Below are 23616 nucleotides of genomic sequence, written 5' to 3'. Positions count from 1 at the left end.
ATGTTTCCAGTCACTGCTTTGCCTTGCCAAGGCCCGATTATTGACTGGTGTGATGACTATGGCATAAAACAACATTCATGCTTAACGTCCTACACATATTATTGTATTTCTCTCAGAACGCATGGTATGATATCATCAACAAATGACACCATACGTGTAACCAGAATGTATTCAATAACTACTGCAAATATTGCAACAACGTTCACGCAACACAATAATGGTGCACAAGATGACAGTGGGTAATAGGATTACGCAATATATGCTGTATGTTAATGTCATAAGAAAACGGACTATAGCCTACGTGTTGTCAAACAAAGACAATGCAGCCATGGGGAGCAGGGGTGGCCCAGTCGTCTAAGGCGCCGCGATTCGCTGTGCAGAGTTGCGTCCCAATGATTATTGGTTCGAATCGTGGTTCACCCATGTTTATGTTTCTAGGTTTGTCAGCACCATACCCGTGCTCGTGGTTTTCACCGAAGTGGTAAACGTCTGAGACCTGCACCACTTCGGGCTTTCCTCCCACATTAAGCTGACACGCCGTGATATGACTGGAATACTGTTAAAAGCGGCGTGAAACCCAACTCACTCACTCACTCAATACAGCCATGATACTGTTACGGGAGGTATCATGTTTTTTTATTCCACTTCAGATGAAATCTGCTTTCATTTTTGGCAAATGCCCTGAAACTCGTATATCTATGAAACAATATGTATGGTCACCGCTTTAGTACCAAGTGTCCCGAGGAATGAAGCTTTTTCTTAGGTTTGTCATGGGGGATGGTGTGTACAAAGTTGAAAACTCAAATGTTTTGACAGAAATGAATCTGATTCTGTACTGAGATTGCAAACCTTCAAGCAAATGCTTCAGGTTTTTGAGAATCCACATGGTATTAATGTAACAGTTGGATAGCGCCGAGCAAAACACGACTTGCTATGAGGTCGTGAATCCGTTTATTTTTACGAGACGTGAAGGGTTTTTAATACCCCGTCTATAAGACAAAGCAACTCTTCGTCTCTGTAAGACTGCACATGTGTACCTCTCAAAATGCAATTTCATTGAACCAGCCGTACGAAACCACGAGGTACAATTTCACTTAACCAGCCATACGAAACCACGAGGTACAATTTTATTGGACCAGACGATCACATCAGCCAATCAAAATACTCTTTATTATAACTAAGATTCTCACTAACATGAAATTCACGTGCTATACATATTCATTAACCTGGGCCAGACAAAGATCAGGCAAAGAGAATACCACGAATAATACTGTTGCCAACAAAACTGTATAACACGAACAAAAAAAATTTGTATAACAAAATATAACGTGAAAACGTCACTGCTACACTATTTCCACTTGCCTTAAATACTGTCTGCAAACAAAAGAATGTCCTTCCTTGATTGTATTTAGGGTTATGGCTAATCTTTGAGACAGGGATTTGTAATATCATTCCCAGGATTACCTGAATGTTTTAGTGTCCAGCAAGGTCTTCTAGTTATGCATCCCTGTCCACCCTGTCTGAAGTTGGTTTAATATCCACTAGTTATCTCCCCTGTTGGCCGACAGGAGCCTGAGAGTGTCTCATTTCCACACACAAAACGCCTGTCGCCAGGCGCCAGCCACGACATTGAGATCATTCCAATCCATGCTTCATGTGTTGCAATTTGGCCATTGTCCTTTGGCATCAGTCGTCCTACACTGCCTAAGGGTAATGGTTCGTTTCCCTGGCTGTTTCATACCAAAGGACGAGTCGAAATACATGCATGATCTGGACTGATAACAACACAGAATTCACTGTTCTTCACTCCATTTTGTGGAAACAGCAGCTTTTGTAGTTTCTGGTGTAACCAGTGTCCAACTGTTCTCGCTGATTTTCTCCCTCTGTATTATTCCTACTTTCCCAGTGATCACACAAGTTGCGTATCAATATTAACGCTCACATGATATACAGGGAGATGGTATATAACAACAACACATACATATCAATGCCATGCCATTCCATTTCCTCGTCTGCCAACCCCTCATCCCCACTCACTCACTCTGAAGTTGAATTGACAAATAAATATCCTTGGCCTACCAATGATTTGAAATGTCAAGTTTGAGCGTCATTGTTTTTTGGTGAACACAACCTCAGTTGCCTTTGCTATGACATAGAGAAATGCCCTCTCCTCCTTGTGCATCCTCGGTAAGATGTTCTTGATCTGGGGTAGGAAGAAGTGTGGCACCACTATCTCCCCTGTCATCATTTTCTGGAACTTCCGGAGACAGTCCTGAAATCTTGCAGCCATTGTTTCCTGCCTCCAAACGTGCTCCCCTGCTGTAAGATCATACAGCTGCCACCACATAAGTGTTCTGATGTGGTATGTCGTCAGTCGGGAGGAACGCAGTTTAGGATTATGCTCCTTGACATATCTCACTGCTTCCTGGATCTGCACGAGTTCTGGACTCTTGCCCTTGGCACAACAATCACTGTTGCCGTTTGCAATTTCCAAGACTCTTTTCAATGTTCTAAGTGACGGTTTCCAAGAAATCTTGTCAGCATGTTTGGTGATGGCCTTCTCTGCATAGGAAAAGGAAACTTGCCACTGGAGGTCTGGATATTTTCCTTTTAAAAAAAATGTTTCAAGGAATTCATCGGATATGTACATTTGCTGTTCCAAACAAACAGTTCAACAGTTGACCATGAACAATTCCTAATATCTGTCTAAGTAAGTGAACATGATGCAGAAGAAAGCCCAAAATAAGCAGGACCCATGAGCCCAGTTATGGCGCTGATCTAGAAACACTACCAGGGCGAATCTGTTATTCGAATCTTCGATCATTGGTTTAGGGCACGCCTAAGGGACGCAACTCTGCCTCGCAAACTATAGTTTCAGGCATTCAGTAATGGCTTTTATCCGTAGGAGGGTTCCTATTAGAAAGAAAGGGAATAATGTTTGCGCAGTGTAATAAAGTATAGTTTTGCCCTGAACCATCAACTTAAAGCAGGAGGACTATACATGGGCACAGCCAACCTTTTCAGTTTTCTTAGATGCTGAATAATCTTATGTTTATTGGAGATGGGTTTAATATCAAATCCGCAATACACGGGACCATAAATTGAAAATCCATGAACAGGGCTAATTGCCGGTTCTGTTTCACCTAATTGCCTGTAGTCTATTGTTAAGAGAAAAAGTATACATTTTAAACATGATAAAAACACCACTATAATTTATAAGTTATTATCCGTTAATATATGATTATCAATAATAAATAAGTTGTTATATTTATTGGACACAGTTAAATCAAATCATGCAACTGCAGGTCATGAAACAATGTGCTTACCGAGTTGGTTACACTTAATGATATCGCGGGCGGTCGGGTAGCCTAGTGGTTAAGGCGTTCGCTCTTCATGCCAAAGACCCGGGTTCGATTCCCGACATGGGTACAATGTGTGAAGCCCATTTCTGGTGTCCCTCGCTGTGATATTGCTGGAATATTGCTAAAAGCGGCGTAAACCCATACTCACTCACTCACTAATGATATCGCAACCGACGTGAATCGAAGGCGAGGGGCGTGATATGGGCATGATATCGCCATGGGACGAACAAGGCAGAGGCAGAGGTAGAGTAACAGCGGTCGTTTTGTTTGACTGCAGTATTTTGGCTAAATGCCCTACGCTGAGCAACAGGTTTACATGGTGTCATGAAGCTCTTCAATAACCTGTCATGCCTATGTTCAGACACAGTCATAACATTCCAATGTCACCAACACCCGCCTTGGGCAACTTTGTGGCTGCTGTGGCATGGAATAACCCTGTGGCGTAAGAGATAGCTCATATCATCTTGCTATATTTCTTCCTTGGGAATAATGTCCAGTAATTCGACACGTTTGAACTATTTCACAATGCACTACCTTGCTTGACAGTAATGAAAGAACGATTTTCCAATGATACGTTAGATCATGGGGAGCTAATTTGAACAGCGTCATGACGTCAGCACATAATGACGCACCTGAAAAAGTGTACTTTCTCTCGACGGAAAGACAGTCGCCTCCCTTGAACGTTTAGTGAAGCATAAATATGTTTCAGCACATAAATACTTACCTTGATTCTGTTGCTTCGGTGTTACATTGAATCCGTTTTCCTTAATGGATGCAGCTTTAGCTTTGTCCGGGAGGATGTCTTCAATGTCCCGGGAAACGTTCTTTCTAGGCCAGGGTTTAATGTTTAAGGATGGCACAAAGTCAATGTCAATACTTTTCATCCCTTCCTCAGATGCAATACCCTCATACCTGACTGCAAAAGACTGTGAATCTTTGAACTTGCGAGCATCTGTAACAAAACGTGTCTGTAGTGATATGTGTTTCCTGCTTGTAGTGAGATCTCAGCCTCAAATGTGTCAAGTTTATAAATTGATGTTGCGTCTCGTAAACAATAGATTTATACAACCGTCCATCATACTGACAGACATTTATGAACTTGAAGATGTAACATAAATCAACGAACCCTTTAACTTTCTATCAGTCTCAAGAACACGTTCAAGTTTCTCAAAGACGTATTTCCTGAACTTTTTAAAGTTAACATAGCCTCCATCAAGGAATAGCTCGAGATCCTTTTCGTGGTCATCCACGACACCGACGACCTTCACCTTGCAGGTTCCAGCTTCGCAGGTGTCATCAAACACAGCCTCAAGTTTGGTCTGAAGAATTGGGAACATTGTGCAGTCCATTTCATTTGGTCGAGCCACCTGGAGAAGGATGTGACTCATAAATCTATTTTTTTATGTCAGTGTTCTTACGTCACGTGTTAAAAATATTAGAATTCCCAAATGTATGACAAACAAGATTTGTAATAACTTTAGGAAACAAAACCTTATATTGCAATGATCATATTCTTACCTTAGTTCCATCGAAATGCGACCCTGCATTGCAAACCTTCCATGTCCCAAAGTTCATCTCACTGTTTAATCGTCCAACAATCTTTTCCCTCAACCACTTAAAGTGCACTAACGCCGGCTGGATGTCCCTCTGCTCCATCTTAACTTCATTTTCAAAAAACCTTTTGATGTCCTTTTTTGGATCGTCAGAGTTCCAAATGATGTTTCTCTCTACCATCTCTTTGACCAATGCATCCATCTCCAACGTGTCCAGGATGTCCTTTTGTGGTATGTCCTTTGGGCGCGTTGTTTGAATAGTAGTTTCCCATATCTGTGTTTGTTCTGTTTCTGCATCTCTGGAACAAACGTAGCCATTCCTTGCACCTGCAGTGTTACCCGCTGAGGCTGATGATGTGGTAGTTCGCCCAGCACTATTCCCCCCAGCTGAGGCTGATGGCGTGGTAGATGGCCCAGCACCTGCACCTTTACCTGCTGAGGCTGATGGTGTGGTAGATTGCCCAACACTGTTCCCCGCTGAGGCTGATGGTGTGGTAGATCGCCCAGCGATGTTCCCCGCTGAGGCTGATGGCGTGGTAGATCGCCAAGCACCGTTACCTGCTGAAGTTGATGGTGTGGTAGATCCCCCAGCACTCTTCCCTGCTGAGGCTGATGAGGTGGTTGATCTCTCAGCACTCTTCCCCGCTGAGGCTGATGAGGTGGTAGATCTCTCAGCACTCTTCCCCGCTGAGGCTGATGGTGTGGTAGATCCCCCAGCACTCTTCCCCGCTGAGGCTGATGATGTGGTTGATCGCCCAGCACTTTTCCCCGCTGAGGCTGATGGCGTGGTAGATCTCTCAGCACTCTTCCCCGCTGAGGCTGATGGTGTGGTAGATCCCCCAGCACTCTTCCCTGCTGAGGCTGATGATGTGGTTGATCGCCCAGCACTCTTCCCTGCTGAGGCTGATGAGGTGGTAGATCTCTCAGCACTCTTCCCCGCTGAGGCTGATGAGGTGGTAGATCTCTCAGCATTCTTCCCTGCTGAGGCTGATGAGTTGGTAGATCTCTTAGCACTCTTCCCCACTGAGGCTGATGGTGTAGTATATCGCCCAGCACTATTCCCCACTGAGGCTGATGGTGTGGTAGATCGCTCAGCACTCTTCCCTACTGAGACTGATGGTGTGGTAGATCTCTCAGCACTATTCCCCACTGAGGCTGATGGTGTGGTAGATCGCTCAGCACTCTTCCCTACTGAGACTGATGGTGTGGTAGATCTCTCAGCACTCTTCCCTACTGAGGCTGATGGTGTGGTATATCGCCCAGCACTATTCCTTGCTGAGGCTGATTTTGTACTGGACCTCCCAGATGAACGAGACTGGGGGCGGGAGGAAGCAGGGACGGCTGTTCCCTTCTCCTTGCACCTCCACTCGTGAGACGCAAGGCGTTGAAAGCCCTCCCCGCAGTGGGGGCAGACCTCACTCATGTTGGCCAGAACTCCCCGTGGTGTACTGATAAATAATATCACAGTTTATAAACATTGAATGGCTCATTATAACTTGACAGCTAAATGATAACACCAGGTAATAGATAGTAAGTAGCATACAGATGATTGGATGTTGATGTCTGCTGCTTATCACAACATATCTGATAGTTAAAGTTTAAAACTCTTGGCTAAATTACCTCGCCCTGACACTGCCAACCCAAGCGGAAACCCCGACTCACTTGCACAACCGACCCGCACAATTGAGTGGAGCACAATTTCCGCTTCTATGAAATAGCATACAGATAAAGCCAGTCACCTGCCACTAAAAATAGGTTTGGGTAATACCTAACATGTATTCCTACAAAACTCAAATCGCAAGTTTAACCAATCTATGATCTCAGGTTCATTAGGTTCCCTGCACACTATTACTTGTCATACGAGAAGACAAGGGTGACCGGGCACTGTGATATGGCTGACATACTATTAAATATAAAGTGCGTCCAACTAATGTTAAAACTTTGCTCCAGGTAAGTATACATCCCAAGCACCCTATTGATTGTCGCTAAAGGAGACTAACATGATCTGTTGACAAGAATATAACGATCGGGTCAGTTAAAAGAAGGAATCATTTCAGCAATATAACTTCAGACAATTCAGAATTCAACCCAATTACTATGTTGCTGATTAATGTGTACAATAACAAACAAACATACAACGCTCACCTGAAATACCAGCATTTTTTCACCTTATATTTCCAGGTACAAACACGTTTAAAGGTTCCGCCAACAGCAGTCAATCAATATTTCGTGGAAATTCCCCTGTTCATCACCCACACAGAGAGGATAAATGAAAATCAATTTACTTCATCCATTGTGTCTTAAAAAAGCGACGTAAAACCATACTCACTCACTCAGATCGTTCAGGTGTACTGTGTAATGTCTTCTTATGGTTGTATATCACTGACCCAGCTGAACATTCGTCAGTCAGGGCTTCTTTCGCTTTCAACGCTTGAATTCATCCAAGGTGTCGCCTTTGTTGCTTGTTAAACCTCCACGGCTACGTGCTATATAACACCATCACCTCTCTTATGCAGTAACGTATTGCCAGAGGAATGCTGTACGTTATTACGAGCTGCCAAACAGACACTGTCAATACAGACATATTTTACCCATTATGGAAGCCGGAGAGAGGGTATTAAATGTTCTCTAACGTTCTTATGAATTGCAGTTTTTCTATAAATGACTCAGCCGTTACTACTTTTCATTCAATCGTGATCATTGTGCTGATATGGAATGAGACGTTGTATAATTCGGGATTCTGATACTGAAAATATTAGTGCAACTTGATAAATATTCCATATCCATCCATCCATTTATCCATCCGATTACGTGGAGAGTTGTTCACTTTTCCAGTCACTGCTTTGCCTTGCCAAGGCCCAATTATTGACAGGTGTGATGACTATGGCATAAAACAACATTCAAGCTTAACGTCCTACACATATTATTGTATTTCTCTCAGAACGCATGGTATGATATCATCAACAAAGCGAGATACACTGTGATAGGAGTCAGTGAGATACACGGGCGGTCGGGTAGCCTAGTGGTTAAAGCGTTCGCTCGTCACGCCGAAGACCCGGGTTCGATTCCCGACATGGGTACAATGTGTGAAGCCCATATCTGGTGTCCCCCGCCGTGATATTGCTGGAATATTGCTAAAAACGGCGTAAAACCATACTCACTAATGGTGAGATACACACCAGGCAAGGAACATTAAGGCTTGTACGAGAATGGTGTACATTCAGTATCATAGTATGAGCTGCAAAATGACCAGTGTCAATACAAGCCGTCTTATAATGTATACAAAGCCTTCTTATGATGTTTTCTGAGGTACCCGGCTGAACATTGTTGATCAGTCTATTTACTTTAGTGAGTAGTCTAGGGACACTTTCGCTTTTAACAGTTCAGTCCATCCAAGAACATCTACAGCGACGTATTATATAACGCTTTCACCTTTCTAATGCAGTTTCATTCAGTCAGACATATATGCTGTACAATCAGCTATTATAAGCTGCAAAATAGACAGTGTCAATACATATCCATAGTTACAATCGAGCATTGCAAACAAAGTTTAAATGAAGGAGGTAGCCAAATCCAAAACTGTTGTTAATGCAGTTACAGTGACGGCCTTATCTTCATGTTGATGCAGTTACAGTGACGGCCTTATCTTCATGTTGATGCGGTAGTGAGGGGAACCTGGGTTTTTCAAAATTATTTCACTTATGGCGAAAATTATATACAAAATTTGAATTTGTTAATGAAATGTTTACACTATATATGGCTTTTCCATTTGGACGAGAGGTCGGTCACATGACCGCAAATTTGACTTATGTTTCTCACAAGACCGTATTCTTGAAATGACGTAAACACTGACTGACTACTGACACATTCCAGGGGAAATCCCGGGAATTCCCTAGCACGAATACACACAGAAACGTTGTTTCTGATCATTTAGACCATGTAATTCTTCAACTAAGCGTTTTAGCATACACTGAGAAACGTCAGAGAGTTTGACAGCATGGTTGTCCGCGAATATCATACAAAACATATCAACAAAACGAAGAAATGCACATATCAAACTATCGTAGTATCGACTCGATCCCTGTCTGGACTAAATCTATGAATTTACCTTTGTGTCACATCTTTATAATCACCTTTCAATGGTAGGCCGTTTGATCAGTGATGACCAACATATGTAACCACCACAGGTTCATGAACAACAGAAATCTCTCCCGTCACGTTTATCGTGTCGGCCATTTTTGACGTCTTGTAGTTGATGTACTAATATTTCGACGCGCTGTCATTGTGAATGACTTACTGAGGTAGTTGTTAACACATCTTTCTCATCCAATGTGGATATTATTTGAATAAATTTGTTTTAAACAAACTTCGACAGATGTTCCTGTAGAGCAAGTTGAGCATACATACGCTCACGTCACCTCTCTTTTTGAGGAACTACTTTATTCACTTTCACTCTGTGTGAGTTCATTGCAGTATGGACCTACGTAGAGTGAGGGCCAAACATTGTATGAAAGAGGTAAAAAATAGTGATATAAAAAAATATAAGAACAATTGACTTGCCTTTGCATGTGTTTGTGCTGGGTATCACCGGTGGGGCAGGATGCACTAACCTTTTTGCGAACACCAGTCCTGGTACCATAACTATTGGATAGTGACATGCATAAACACATGCTCATGATATAGTGGGAATCGTTGTAGATACACTTCCGGGGTCACTTGATTGTTCATTGGATCCGCGAGGTAGCAGTTTCTAGAAGGCTGGATGTACCGATATACGAACGGGACGAGGGCGATTCGAAGCCTTCTACGCCCTGTATCACTAGCCAAAACGTTTAACTCATTTTGGCCAAACTTACGTTTTTGATCATGTCAGAACACAGACCTTGAAAAAGTGTGACAGAAAGTGTTTTGTATGTGTACCTGGGTGTCAGTACTTTCCTACTTGAAAGGATCTTTGTCAGTTGTCAAAGGAAATACGAATTTAGTTTTCTTAAAATTACATATAGTACAGCTATTTAAGAACTGACTTCAATTTTTGTTACAATTATGGAGACATAAACCTAAAGGGGCGGTCGGGTAGCCTAGTGGTTAAAGCGTTCGCTCGTCACGCCGAAGACCCGGGTTCGATTCCCGACATGGGTACAATGTGTGAAGCCCATTTCTGGTGTCCCCCGCCGTGATATTGCTGGAATATTGCTAAAAGCGGCGTAAAACCATACTCACTCACTCACTCATAAACCTAGAAGATGGTGTCCATACAGTGAACATCCACCTTAAGTCATTTCTATCTGAGAAATAAATTGCCTCAGAACTAACAGCCAAATCAAATTTAATTGTTCGCTGTACATGCTGGACACCTACTAAAGAATTAAAACGGTGACTGAATAAATGCAATTCACCAACAATATTCCCAGTTACAGATGAATAGAATTAATTAAATACCGTACTAAAAATATATTTCAAAAATCTGAGAAGCAATTTAAGCAATTCAATTTATAAGCCAAGCAAAATATGAGGAAAGGTTCAGACAGACACTGTCATATTGAAGCATGCGGAAAACTTAATTGTCCTCTGGTATCAACCCGCTATTCATGTAGTGGCTGGCAAACCCACGTGTGAGGTAACTATTGATCGTTATTAAAGCTACTTTCACTTTCGTTTTGACTAGGTGTGGCAGCGATACTCATCGACAGAATATTCCAGGTATGTTTCATACATGTTTGAAAATTTCCACGAACAGTGCCTACAGTGTTGACACAATAATCATAATAGCACTATCATCTCATAATTATGTTAATCAGTGACTGGTGGGGAATGTGAATTATGTTTGTTTGTTTGTTTGTTTGTTTGTTTAACGCCGTACTAAGCAATATTCCAGCTATATGACGGCGGTCTATAAATAATGGAGTATGGCCCAGCCAATCCAGTGATTGACATCATGAGCATCAATCCACGCACCTGGGATACGACGACATGTTTCAACCATGTCAGCGAGCCTGACCACCCAATACCATTAGTCGCCTCGTTCGTCACCCTGAAGGCCTGGGTTCCATTCCACACATAGGTACGATGTGTAAATCCTACTTTTGGTGTAACAGTCGTGATATTGCCGCGTAAAACCATGCTCGCGCCCACTCACCCACCTATCAAAAAGAGCCTGACGTAAATCAAATCCATTACCAATGAGACACACACACACACACACGCACGCACGCGCCGACACACACACACACACACACACACACGGCTCGGAGTCTATTGTGTCTGAGTATTATAGTATACAACAAACAATACAAATTGGTTTCCACAAAGTTGCTGAACAGTTCAGCTGTAGAATGGGCATCTGTTTGGAACTCTGGAGGGCGAGAATTGGTAATTTCTCTCAACCACGAGGGACTCGTCAAATCGGCCATCTTGAGCCCTACTCCCCTTACTCGAATTGGTCGCCGTATGTTGATGTGGGCTATCGGGTCCTTGCTACATGGGTGTTACTGACATGTATGTACAACGCGAGCTGTATCATCAGTACCTGCTGGGATAATATTCTACTTTCGGGGGACGTGGAAACAAATCCTGGACCTAATGGTAAAGGTTTTGACAGTTCTGAACTTACTGCGTCAAAATCAGAGATTATACAGGAACTTCGTTCAATGAAAAGTGAGCTTGCACGTGATATTAGGGACATTAAAACCCAAACTCGCAAACTCAGTGCTACCGTGGAAGATATTAAGCGAAATATGGAAGACCTAAAGGGTGAACAGGCTATAGTACGTTTAGATATTGAGGCAGTAAACGAACGTTTGGACCAAATAGAGCAGACTCACAGTACACCTGCAGAACCCACAGCTACAGTTATACAGCTACAGAACGAAGTAGAAAGACTAGAACACTATAGCAGAAAGAACAATGTTTTGTTATTTGGAGTTTCGGAAAACAGTGACGAAAACAAAACTGGTTGTAAAGATGTTGTTTGTGACATTCTAAACTCAGGTAATACAACAGATGACATCGTTGAGATACGTCCACATGACATTGCCGAAGCTCACAGACTTGGGCATCGTTCTTCACATTCAAAGCGGCCAAGGCCAATTATTATCAAATTCCTCACTATCGACTGGAAAATATGTTCCCTTAGTCGACGTAGTGACATCAAAAGTTCAGGGTATGGAATCGCCAGCGATCTCACACAGAGACAGCGGAATAAGCTACAAGAACTACGTGTACAAAACAAACGAGGATACTTCAAGAATGGCGTACTTATTGTTACTGACTCCAACCAAGACACAGCATATGCTGCATACAGTGGTGAGAGATCTGATGATGCTGAGCAAGGTGGTCATAACACGGCCAGTGCTGGCAAATAGGGGTGTGGTCCAGTCCAAGCAAATTCTCGTCGATGTCCAAAACAAGTATTATCTACTAAGCTTCTCTTCTGGAATATATCTGGTTTAGTAAATAAAGTTTCCGACGTAAACTTTATAAACTTTTTATCTAATGCAGATCTTGTTGGATTAATAGAGACATGGACAATTGACTTTCCTTATGACCAGATATTCCACAACTTTACAGCCTACAGCCTAAATGCAATTAAAACAGCAGACAGAGGACGATTCTAGGGAGGTTTAACCGTGATTGTGAAAAAATCCATCAGTGTCTATGTGAAATTGTCCAGAATTGCAGATAATGCTATATTTTTACTTTTCGATAAAAGTGCATTTAATCTTGAGAAAGACATTCTTATTTGCTGTGTATATGTCAACCCACCAGGATCAAGTTGGTTTAATAACAGACAAACTAAGTGTGGTTTGACTTTATTCTTCAACTCACTTATAGAAGTTATTGGGTCACTAAACAGAGATATACACATCCTCATAGGCGGGGATTTCAACGCCCGGACTGGGACACTGTCTGATCATATTGATGATGATATCGCCGAGGTTTTAGGTGACGAGAATATGTCAGTTATGTCCGATAGTATCAACATAGATAGAGCGTCATGTGATAACATTATAAACAATGCCGGAAAACATCTTGTCAATATGTGTGCCGCTCTCGATATGTCTATTCTAAATGGTCGCTGTGGTACGGATTTAGGTATAGGTGATTATACTTACATCGGTCACTCAGGCTCCAGTGTAATAGACTACATTATTGTATCCAACAGTCTATTCTTCCTCTGTTATACATTTGATATTGTGTCCAGGGCAGAATCATCACACCTTCCACTATCTTGTTCATTTCAAGAACGTGACCTGGAGATTCCCGTTGTGACAGCAGGGGCCGCACGTGCGCCTCGTGAAAACTACCACTATGTGTGGGACATGGCGAAACTACAACAGTTCAGGGATAATCTTGTACTGCCACATGTGGCTGATTGTTTTGAACAATGTACTCTGTTACTACCAGATAATATAGATGGTGCTATTAACTCATTCACGGACGCCATTTGTACAGCTGCTCAGTGCATGAAAAGGACTTGTAAGTCTCGCGACAGTCACACACAACCCTGGTTTGATAGCGTGTGTCGGTACTACAGGTGGGAGAGAGAGAGGTGTCTCAGAATATATAGGCATCTTAAAAGTGATAGCACCTTAGTTAGTTATTTAAAATCAAGAAATACTTATACAAGTTTATTACGTGATAAAAAGAAAAGTTATAATGAATATATGCGTAATAAGGTTTTATCTAGTCTTCCAAATAGTAAATGTTTCTGGTCTACCATAAGAGTACGGCAACTCGTGTACCTAACATATCACTAGAACAATGGGTCGATCATTTTAAAGATGTGTTTGACAATCCGAGAGCTGAAGATATGGTTAACACCGACACGTCATGATGATATGAGTTGCTATATTCTGGACTCCCCCATTTCACAAGAGGAGGTGCTTTGTGCTATCAACTCTTTGAAAATTGATAAATCCGGAGGAAATGACCACCTCATTTCAGAATTTTTTAAATATGCGAATGATATTTTTGTCCCGTATCTTACAGTGTTGTTTAATAATTTGTTTGATAATGCATACTTTCCTGAATCTTAGTCTTTGGGAATTATTGTTCCGATACATAAGCGAGGAGACATCCATTCCCCATCCAACTATAGGGGTATATCAGTCCTTAGTGCACTGAGTAAGTTGTATGTTTCTATTTTGAACAGAAGGGTCACGTCTTGGTGTGAGGTCTATGGTAAAATTGCAGAGTCCCAGGCTGGTTTTCGTCATGATTACTCCACCATAGATAATATCTTTATATTACAGTGTATTATCCAGAGATATATTAGTAAGCGTAAGGGTAGGGTATGTGGTTTGTTTGTCGATTTTGCAAAAGCCTTCGACAGTGTAAACCGGATGAAATTATGGTCAGTGCTAGCTAATAAAGGTGTCGCTGGCAAAATGATAAAAGCTATACGGTCTATTTATACAGCTGTTAAGGCCAGTGTTAAATTTAAACATACATTTTCTGAAATGTTTCAGTGTCCAAGAGGAGTACGTCAGGGTTGTGTGTTAAGCCCCCTTTTATTCTCGATGTTTATTAACGAACTAGCTGCTGAAGTTGAACAGAATTCTGGACCAGGAATACAACTTCATCCTGATATTACAGAGATATTCCTGTTATTATTTGCAGACGATATTATTTTAATCGCAGATACTATAGGTGGACTTCAGAAGCGTATTGATGTTCTAGAAAAATATTGTAATGATTATGATCTAGATGTCAATTTGGATAAAACCAAGGTGGTTGTTTTTAAGAAAGGCGGAGTGTTGTCAAGAAAAGAGATTTGGTACTATAAAGGTCTAAAGTTGGAGTGTGTGTCCTCCTGTAAATATTTGGGCGTTACTTTTACGAGAAGTCTGTCCTGGTCAAGTCATTTTTCTAATGCTGGTCTACAGGGGAAAAAAGCAATGTTTGGAATTTTAAAGTCATTGATAAAAATACATCCTCTTCGATATGACTTATATTTTAAAATATTTGATATGAAAATAGTCCCAATTTTGCTCTATGGTTCCGAAGTCTGGGGTCTACACCAGAATGATGAAATGGAAACTATACATACATTGGCATGCAAGCGCTTTCTAGGTGTCAAATCGTCAACACCCAACAACATGGTTCGAGGTGAATGTGGGCGGTATCCATTATATATTAATGCATACAAAAGAGTTATTGGTTATTGGATAAGGTTATTGAGTATGTGCGATTGTCGCTTTCCAAAGAAATGTTATAATATGATGCTTCAGGCAGAAAGTAATGGTAAAATTAATTGGGTATCAAAATGTAAATTTTTATTGTTCCGTTTGGGTTTTGGCTCTGTATGGGAAAACCAGTGTTTTAGTCATCCTCATTCGTTTTTGACAGAATTTATGTCGCGTCTGAAATGTAGTTATGAACAGGATTGGCATAGTCTTCTGGTAAAGGGTAGTAAATCTTTCTCGTATTCTCTATTCAAGGTATCGTTTGGTACAGAGTTGTATCTTAGCTGTATGACCGTCAGTAAACTGAGAGTGGCGCTAGCTCGATTTAGATGTTTTTTGCATCAGCTGTGTGTTGAAACTGGGAGATATGCTGATATCCCACGTAACAGAAGACTATGTTGTGTTTGTAATGCTGGGTATGTGGAGGACGAGTTTCATTTTTTGTTAGTTTGCCCCGGTTATAACAAGATACGCATGGATCACTTACCACAGACATTTTATGAATATCCGACCATACAAAAATTTAATATCATTATGTCTACAACTGATTGTAAATTAATTGAACGTCTAGCTATCTATATCTATCAAGCGATGTCACTTCGTAGTACATTATTGCCACAACAATAACAGCTGTGTACATCACGTCCATTGTAATACAAATGTAACTATGGGCCGATGGCCTACACTTACGAAAATAAACCGAATTGAATTGAATTGAATTGAGTATTTATGTTAAACTGCGGTATGGTATCTCAGTGAGCTAGCACTATAAATCGGCATTAGTCCGGACTAGTACAAGAACACACACCACACCACACCACACCACACCACACCACACCACACCACACCACGCCACACCACACCACACCACACCACACCACACACTTACAAAGTAACACACACACAAACACACCAAAATAGTCTGTTCCCTAAAATGCTGGAAAAATAACCTGTTCCCAGTTTTAGCAAACACTAAAATAAATCGTTCACAAGACATTCTGAAGAAATGAACATTTTTACTTCTTGTTCTGAGAAATGAATGAACAAATTGAAGAGCTGACAGAAATAATAAAACCTTCAAATGTAATTCTGAATTTGCTACGATAATATCTTTCAACCATTCTTTATTTCCTGTTACTTTATCCCCAGCCATACCTCACTGATCCAGACCTCTGTCTAAACCAGACTAAACGTTCCGTCCCACAGGAGTTGAGACAGGTTCACCATTATCATAAAAGTACAATGTTAAACAGCAAGGAAGAGAATATATCGAAGTAAGGATATGTGAAGCTTCTGAAAAAGGTGTATAAATACAATGTCTGAAAGAACCTCCAAGTTTATCATATGGTGCCAAATTAATTGCATCCATGTCTGCAGAAACACAGCAACACATTGCGAAAACCCTATCTAAACATCAGGACGTTAGTCAATACTTTACACAGGAGGAGGCCATTGCAGCGATGTATTGATCTTGAAAGTAGTTCCTGCTAAGCGAGCTCATTTGCATATTTATCAGACCAAGATACTAAATTTACCGGGTTGGTTTGTCTCATTGCTAACAATAGCCATACATCATAAAAGGCTATACGTTATATGAAGAGATTGACAGAGAATTTAGGGTTAGTCCTCATTCTACCAATACAAATGAAATGCTATTTCTGTCATAGGTTTACACGATGCGTATAAGCTGTACTTGGTGTCGTTCAGGGGTACCTGTCTTCAGGAGGAGAAGTAACACCTCAAAGGTCTTCTCCCGGAGAGGAGGCTGGGACTGTACAGTCGTTGTCGCCATGAAACCATGTCCCCACTGTGGTGCAAGCTTCAAAGACCTGGTCAAATGCAGGCTTGGGTTGAGGCAGACCACCTACCGACCAAAAGCAATGAAGACGATTTGTTCCAGCTGTAGCGATGCTGGTATGAGTCCCGGTGATCACGCTTGTCATTCAAGACATGTGATAACCTCCACCAGATCAGCGAAACATCGTCATGACCTAAGTATCATCAGCTCATTTTCCGTTAAATTTGATACACGGTTGAAGAGACTAGTTCTAACTCCACCACAGCACCTGCAAAGGTGTGCACACACGAATTCTCGGGCACTTGTCGACCTTAGAAGTCAAAATGCTTCGTTTGATCGTCAGACAAGCAATTATTTATATCAAAAGCAACAGAGTCACATGATGAGTCTCAGTGAAGAGGGAGCTGACCAAGAATACATTGGAATGGATTTTCTTCCCGAAGCAACACCCATGGGACTTATTGATACAAGTGTTACGGATCAATTTGAGCCACAAGAAAACCAGTACAGTGATGAAAATTCCCCTGAGAACCAGTCATTAGACCAAGAGATCGTGTCTGGTGAAGATCCTCAGGGACAGTTATTAGAAAAACAAAGCTACACCAGGCCTTCAGCAATGGAAATCAACGATGAGCCTTCAAGGAACGGATTTAAAAAATCTCATCACTATAATCCCCAACATGATACGTATGTAGGATCATGGTTTCTGTTATAGATGTACAATCTCCAAAACAATGATTTGATATATCTCACTTTCACTATTATTCAAGAAGTAAAATATAAACGTATAATAGTTACTAAAAAAATATGACTCTTGAACAATCTTTTTAAAAACAACATCCTGATCTGTTATCAGAGAAGACCCCTTTGAGAGGGTACAAGCCATAGCACTTCAGGATCATGTTGAGAGATGTGTGAGATATCCCTCTGTAATCATCATGGTCGATAGACAGGACGTGTGGGACAGCAGCATTAACTTCTTCTGCACTGTCGCAGTTGCCAACTCTGCAAATAGTTTGATGGTGAGTAGTATTTATGTTTAAGAGGCAAGAACAATTTTTTAAAAGCAGGAATCCAAACCAGAAGACACTTATGTTATTTTAAATGACATATTTATTACAGCATTGGCGCCATTTATGTTTTGTAGGTGGTGTTTGAGGATGGTAAGGGGCATCGGGAGGCTGTTGTTGACGCCGATTCTTCAAGGAAGGAATATCTGAATCTGTTATTGGATGTCATCATCACTGACAGCAAAATGGTACATGGTAAGTAATGGAGCAATCGTCACTTGGGTTAATCGAGAAAACAGAAAGATATATATGTATCTTATTCACAATCAACTGCTATAAACCCATCTTCCCGAGCCAAGAGAATTAACTGACTATAATAGTCCACTTTCCACCCTTCCCGAACTAGGCTGGTATTATGGAGTTAGATATTGGCTGGACTAACCAGACTATGCATACCCTAATCAAACTCACGCAACGAAATCGAAATCCTTTTCTTAAACTGTCATGCAGATTTCATTTGATTAGGATTTGCAAAGCAGGTACAGCGCAACTCGTTGTCAACTGATATTTCCATTTTTTTCCATGTTTTTAATTAAGGTGTTCACGTGATTTGATGCTCTTAGCGACCGTCTTATCACAATATAGTTCTTGATTATCGTCCAGATCGTCTTGACTGGGCGCCGCCATTTTGTTTGAAACAAGTCATACGAGAGGTTGAATCTGATTGGTCCATATGAGAGGCATAGAAGGGACATAACTCCTAATAGCCACTGGTGGCGCTACGATCTAGGCGAGGAATTCCAGCCTGGTTCGGCAAGGGTGGAAACTTTTCCAGTTTACACTCTTGCCTCGGGAAGATGCTATACACCATGCCCTTATGTTTGTTCTCTTAGAAGAGACTTTCGTATGTAAAACTTTTCATTTAACCATGCCATAATTTTACTTACTGATTTCAGTTTCATAGATCACTGAATAATAATAGCAGATCCTTTGTTTCCTGAGAGTTTATCATTAAACAAATAAGTCTCACTTTTCATAATGCACTGTTACAAATCATTTTCAATTATGTTACCAGGCAATGAACATGGCCTATGTATCCGTCCAAGCCAATCACTATTAGACCAAGGCTACTTCCGGGTTCTGGGGGTCATGCTCGCCACCATCATAGCTCAGGGAGGACAAGGTGCTGCTATCTTCGCACGACCTGTAGCAGATGCCATCCTAGGAGTCAACACATGTGCATCACTAGAACATGTGCCATATCCACACATTAGAGATGCTTTAAGCAAGGTGAACTTTCAAGTCTTAGAGAGGCATTTAGAAGTCATACACATAAGGAAGAGAATGTATGGATGTCAACTTCTTTATGGTGAGGAACACAACGTTTCGAAGTATGTGCTTATTCCTTCATCAGGTGGATGACCACTGAATGACCACCTGATGAAGGAGTAAGTTGACATCCATAAATTCTTTTCCTTAAGGTGAACTTTGTAAGATATGGTATTCTCTGAACTAGATTGAACATGTCAATTGAAACTTTCTTACACTACAGCTAAAATCAAAACTGTTCTGTAACCAGCATTTTTCAGTGACTCCAGACATTGCTCTTCTGACAGGTGCAAAGTGCTGAGACCGAGGGTGAACTGCACGAAGCCTTGAAGATCTGTGAGTGGAGGGCATCCATAGACACACTCCCATCACATGTCACAATGGCTACTAGGGCTGAGTTTGTCAAAGGGTGTATCCAACACTTTGTGCTGTTCAGCAGCAAACCAATGTTGAACCAGCTTACAGAGGGACTACAACACTGTGGGGTGAGCATATACCGAAGTTCATCAACTGAAACAATGTTATAATTACACTTCAACGGATGTGACAGCAATAATCAGTAGTTATCATTTGTTAATCACACGCATAGCTTGATAAAATGTATGTATATATCCTGAACCAAATTAAAAACTTCACAAGCTTAAAATTTTAACGTTTTGACCAGTTATCATTGTGGGCCCTTATTGTGTATTTAAACAGTAATGGCCACGTATTGTCTTCAGATAACACCCGTTTTTGTGCAGGTGAATCGATCAGCACTGATCAGCACCCCCCCCCCCCCCCCCCCCCCCCCCGTGTTTTCAGCTATTCTTGTTAGCAGTCATTCAAAAAACACAAAAAACACAAGAAAACAAAAGACTTTACGGCCATTTGTCATGCCACGCCTTTCACATGTGCAACGTGAACGTGCCATCGGCATGTTGCAGACGGGAACGTCCATAGCTGAAGTCGCAAGGACGATGGGTTGTAGTCGACGGACTGTTTATGATTAACAGACGCGTCTACAGCAAACGGGTGCCACCGCTGATCGCCCTCGGACAGGTCGACCACGTGTGACGTCACGTGCAGAGGATCGTCAGATTGTCTTACTTCAACTCCATAACCGATTTTTAACGGCTACATCAACCAGAAATTAACTGTTTAGGGGTAGACTGGGTGCGCAAACTGTTCGAAACCGTCTGAGAACTGCTCACCTTCAAGCACGACGGCCATACTGCGGGCCGATTCTGACTCAATTACACAGACGTCAACGTCAATTGTGGGCACAGCGACACTTACGATGGACTCAGAGGAATTGGAATAAAGTCGTCTTCAGTGATGAATCCCGATTTAATCTTCGATTTGCTGATGGTAGGGCGAGGGTTTGGAGGCGCCGTCATGAACGTTACGCCCAGTGTGGTGTACAGGAAGTTGACAGATTTCGAGGCGGAAGTGTCATGGTGTGGGGTGCTTTCTGTGGCAATGCACGTTCCAGACTTCTTGTCATCCGTGGCAACCTCAACGCTGCTGCTTACCGCGACCAGGTACTGGCACCAGAACTTCTGCCTTTTATGGCAGCACATGTACCCGGTTTGATCTTCCAACACGACAAGGCCAGACCCCACACAGCAATTTTGACAAGGAATTTCCTTCAGAATGCGGGAGTCAACATCATGGACTGGCCGTCAAGGTCTCCCGACCTCAATCCCATCGAACACCTCTGGGATGCTCTTGGCAGAAATCTGCGCACTCTCCAGAACCAACCATAGAATTTGCAAGATCTTGGCACCATTTTGCAGCAACAATGGCGTCGTCTTCCCAATCATGTGTTCACAAGCATCACAAGGTCCATGCGGAGGCGTTGTGTGGCAGTTGTCAACGCACATGATGGCCATACACGCTACTGAACTTGTGTGCCATCAGATTCTCGTGCTTGGGACTTATGATTTAAACTGTTGATGTTATTACCGAATACCGTAGGTGCTTCGAACAAATTATGGTTACCACCGTTAATTAAAATCCTTCTTTGGACATTAATGATTAAAAATTACCTACTCTGATACATTTGTCCGTTGTTTATCATATATGGGATTACTTTTAAAAATGTGAAGTTTTTAATTTGACTAAGTATATGTCAATCTTTGAAATTTACTGCATTATCATCGCCTATCATGGTGTTGTTTTAACCTTTTCTGCAGATTTTAGAAGTCATACGAAAATGGAACTTATGTCATCTGCTTGAATATATCCCTGGCATGTCCCCAACCTCCCAGAGACTCACGGCACTGCTTCCAAGGAGGACGACTGACACAGGACAGCAACAAATAAGAACTCTCCATGATTATATCAGAGCTAGAGAAGGTTAGTGAACATTATAATGAATACCTTTGTTCGTTAGATGTATGGATTTGCACCATTTGGGTATATGGTTCTGTAGTGTGCATCAGAAGTATATCCAGCATATGTTGGTTGACATGATACATGAGCTGAAACGAAAAGTATGTCAAATTGATGTAAAGCCACCAAGTTCCCCCATTTATTATGTGGATATTTTCAGCCATTTAGAATGTTGTCACAGCTTCTTCAGGTGATACAACCAAAACAAGATTCATTTCATATATGTACCTCTATTCTTTGGCACCCATCAGAGTCTATGCAATTTTCCAATATGTACTTGTATTAATATTTGATGACATAATTTGCAGATGGAACACTCTCAGATGTGCGCAAAGGCCCTCCCCGTGGGACACCGTTCCACTCCAAAGTGTACCACTCCTTACCTCCACTCCATATTGTGGAAACAGCAGCTTCTGTAGTTTCTGGTTCAACCAGTGTCCAACTGTTCTCAATGATTATGTCCCTATTTATTCAAGTTATCACATGTATATGGCTTTTGAATGACCCATGTATAGGTCATATGAACTAATTTCTTCTACCTGCCATATGACCTGTGTAAAGTTTCAGTAATTTGTATATTGTACCTGTTGTATGATGAAGTACAAGTTCTCTATATGCGTATTGTATACCTATTATGTAGCCACTGTACAGGTTCTAATATGTAGTCCATTATATCTGTTGTGTGAGACGTGCCGGTTCCAGTAACGCGTATGTACATTGACACGAATGGCCATACAATTTGACTGTTTGATTGGCATTCTAGAAGTTGGCGAGTAAGTAAGAAGACACATAACTTTATGGATAACAACTTCTGGTTTATTGCATATAGTGACGTTTCAATGTACAGTAAGAATAACAAATAGCACACATGCAATGAAGTTCATGGGTAATGAAGCCAGATAAGGATAAGGATTAAAAAGATACATGCATAAAAAAAACATGACACTTCAACAGTCAAAACTGAGAGCAGATCAACCCTCTCAGACCGCCAGCAAATTCAAATTCTGTTTGACAAAGTCTAAATCCTCCCAACCAAACCACCAGAGTTTCATTAAAAGAAATCTCGCAGAGATCAAGGGTATTACATCTCTTTTGCCTGTGAAGATCTAATCAAGCAATAGACTATTTTAATTAGGATCCAATCAGCGTGTCACAACTGTTTACTCCTTTTAATCCTTATCCTTATCTGAAGATCAAGAATAGAGCACTGGCATAATGTAGATTTGAAGACTTGTGAAATCACATTTTCTTTGTGATCTATATTGGTCCTTAGGATCTTAAGGAGGTCAGAATTGCATCCCTACTTCATACACAATTCGTGGAATTGGAAGGTAGTGTTTCCCTTGGGTAAGCGGTATAAAGAACATTGTTTCGGTTTTGTAGGTTCTTTGATTTAGTTGTCTTTCTGAACTTTGTGTTCTTGAAGTATTATGAGATGCTGATTATGTTAGTTTGCATACATTGTTAAACTGTGTTTAGATCCTAAACACGTATCTAAGTGCACCCCTTTTCCCAGAATTCTGAGGCGTGTAGGGTCTAAACAGGTTTATGATTGTGCTTAACAGCTAAACGTGTTTAGGGTCTAAATGTTGGAAAGACCCGGGTCATTGTAGGTACTTTTTATGTGACCGCCTCCGTGGTCCAGTGGTAGAGAGTCCGCCCGGAGAGCGGAAGGTCCCGGGTTCAGTCCCCAGCTGCGTCATACGAAAAGACTTTCAAAGATGATACTTGTTGTTACCCTGTCTGGCGCTCAGCATTTAGGGACTAAAACAAGGACTGGTCGGCTCGGAGTCAGTATACTGTGTCTGAGTGGGGTATTCATGTTAAACTGCGGCATGGTATCTCAGTGTGCTAGCACCATAAATCGGCATTAGTCCGGACTAGTACAAGCAGCCATACACACACATTCACGTGCATGCACGTCGCTTTATAAGTGCAATAATCTTGGAGGCGACGTCAAACCCCATTTCACCTCACCTCACCTACTTTTTATGTTTTTAG

At 41.5% G+C, this 23616-nt stretch overlaps 3 protein-coding genes across 6 annotated transcripts in view; 1 reads left to right on the top strand and 2 right to left on the bottom strand.

The window, feature by feature from the left end:
* Positions 1–1309: 1309 nt before the first annotated feature.
* On the bottom strand, positions 1310–7426 carry LOC125371612 (cyclic GMP-AMP synthase-like). Of its 3 annotated transcripts, none has more exons than XM_048400542.1 (5): positions 7245–7424; positions 4881–6363; positions 4489–4729; positions 4087–4314; positions 1310–2607 (listed from the first exon to the last, which is right to left on the bottom strand). In XM_048400542.1, the coding sequence occupies exons 2-5, from the start codon at positions 6336–6338 to the stop codon at positions 2108–2110; spliced, it is 2427 nt and encodes an 808-aa protein (XP_048256499.1). In that variant the 5' UTR covers positions 6339–6363; positions 7245–7424; the 3' UTR covers positions 1310–2107. The 3 variants fall into 3 exon arrangements, with proteins under 3 accessions (XP_048256499.1, XP_048256500.1, XP_048256501.1); XM_048400543.1 differs by having other exon boundaries at positions 7249–7424; XM_048400544.1 differs by having other exon boundaries at positions 4489–4681; positions 4881–7426.
* Positions 7427–10086: 2660 nt separating this feature from the next.
* The window catches only part of LOC124133247, a 30513-nt gene continuing 16983 nt past the window's right edge, over positions 10087–23616 (bottom strand). Inside the window, exon 5 of one of the 2 annotated variants that reach the window (XM_046497574.2) lies at positions 10087–10146. The gene's annotated coding sequence lies outside the window, so the exon portion shown is untranslated. Of the gene's footprint in view, positions 10151–23616 lie in introns of both variants that reach the window. The other variant, XM_046497572.2, reaches the window with a different exon arrangement.
* On the top strand, positions 10543–23360 carry LOC124133246. Its single transcript, XM_046497569.2, has 8 exons — positions 10543–10618; positions 16770–17587; positions 17757–17922; positions 18048–18165; positions 18986–19200; positions 19527–19724; positions 21417–21579; positions 21924–23360. Exons 2-8 carry the CDS (start codon positions 16779–16781, stop codon positions 22142–22144), a joined length of 1890 nt encoding a protein of 629 aa, XP_046353525.2. The 5' UTR covers positions 10543–10618; positions 16770–16778; the 3' UTR covers positions 22145–23360.

This window comes from Haliotis rufescens, unplaced genomic scaffold, assembly GCF_023055435.1.
Source record: "Haliotis rufescens isolate VD_foot unplaced genomic scaffold, xgHalRufe1.0.p SCAF_2, whole genome shotgun sequence".
NCBI classification, from domain to species: domain Eukaryota; kingdom Metazoa; phylum Mollusca; class Gastropoda; order Lepetellida; family Haliotidae; genus Haliotis; species Haliotis rufescens.
Note: the sequence above shows the minus strand (reverse complement) of the source record. Positions and strands in the feature narration are given on the sequence as shown.

Coding starts and splice junctions, on each gene's coding strand:
- LOC125371612 (XM_048400542.1), bottom strand. CDS start 6,338: ATGAGTGAGGTCTGCCCCCACTGCGGGGAGGGCTTTCAACGCCTTGCG. Junction 4,730..4,880: donor CGCATTTCGATGGAACTAAG/GTAAGAATATGA, acceptor ATCCTTCTCCAG/GTGGCTCGACCAAATGAAAT. Junction 2,608..4,086: donor ACCGAAGCAACAGAATCAAG/GTAAGTATTTAT, acceptor TTTTTTTAAAAG/GAAAATATCCAGACCTCCAG.
- LOC124133246 (XM_046497569.2), top strand. CDS start 16,779: ATGCGTATAAGCTGTACTTGGTGTCGTTCAGGGGTACCTGTCTTCAGG. Junction 18,166..18,985: donor TGACAGCAAAATGGTACATG/GTAAGTAATGGA, acceptor TTATGTTACCAG/GCAATGAACATGGCCTATGT. Junction 19,725..21,416: donor AGGGACTACAACACTGTGGG/GTGAGCATATAC, acceptor CCTTTTCTGCAG/ATTTTAGAAGTCATACGAAA.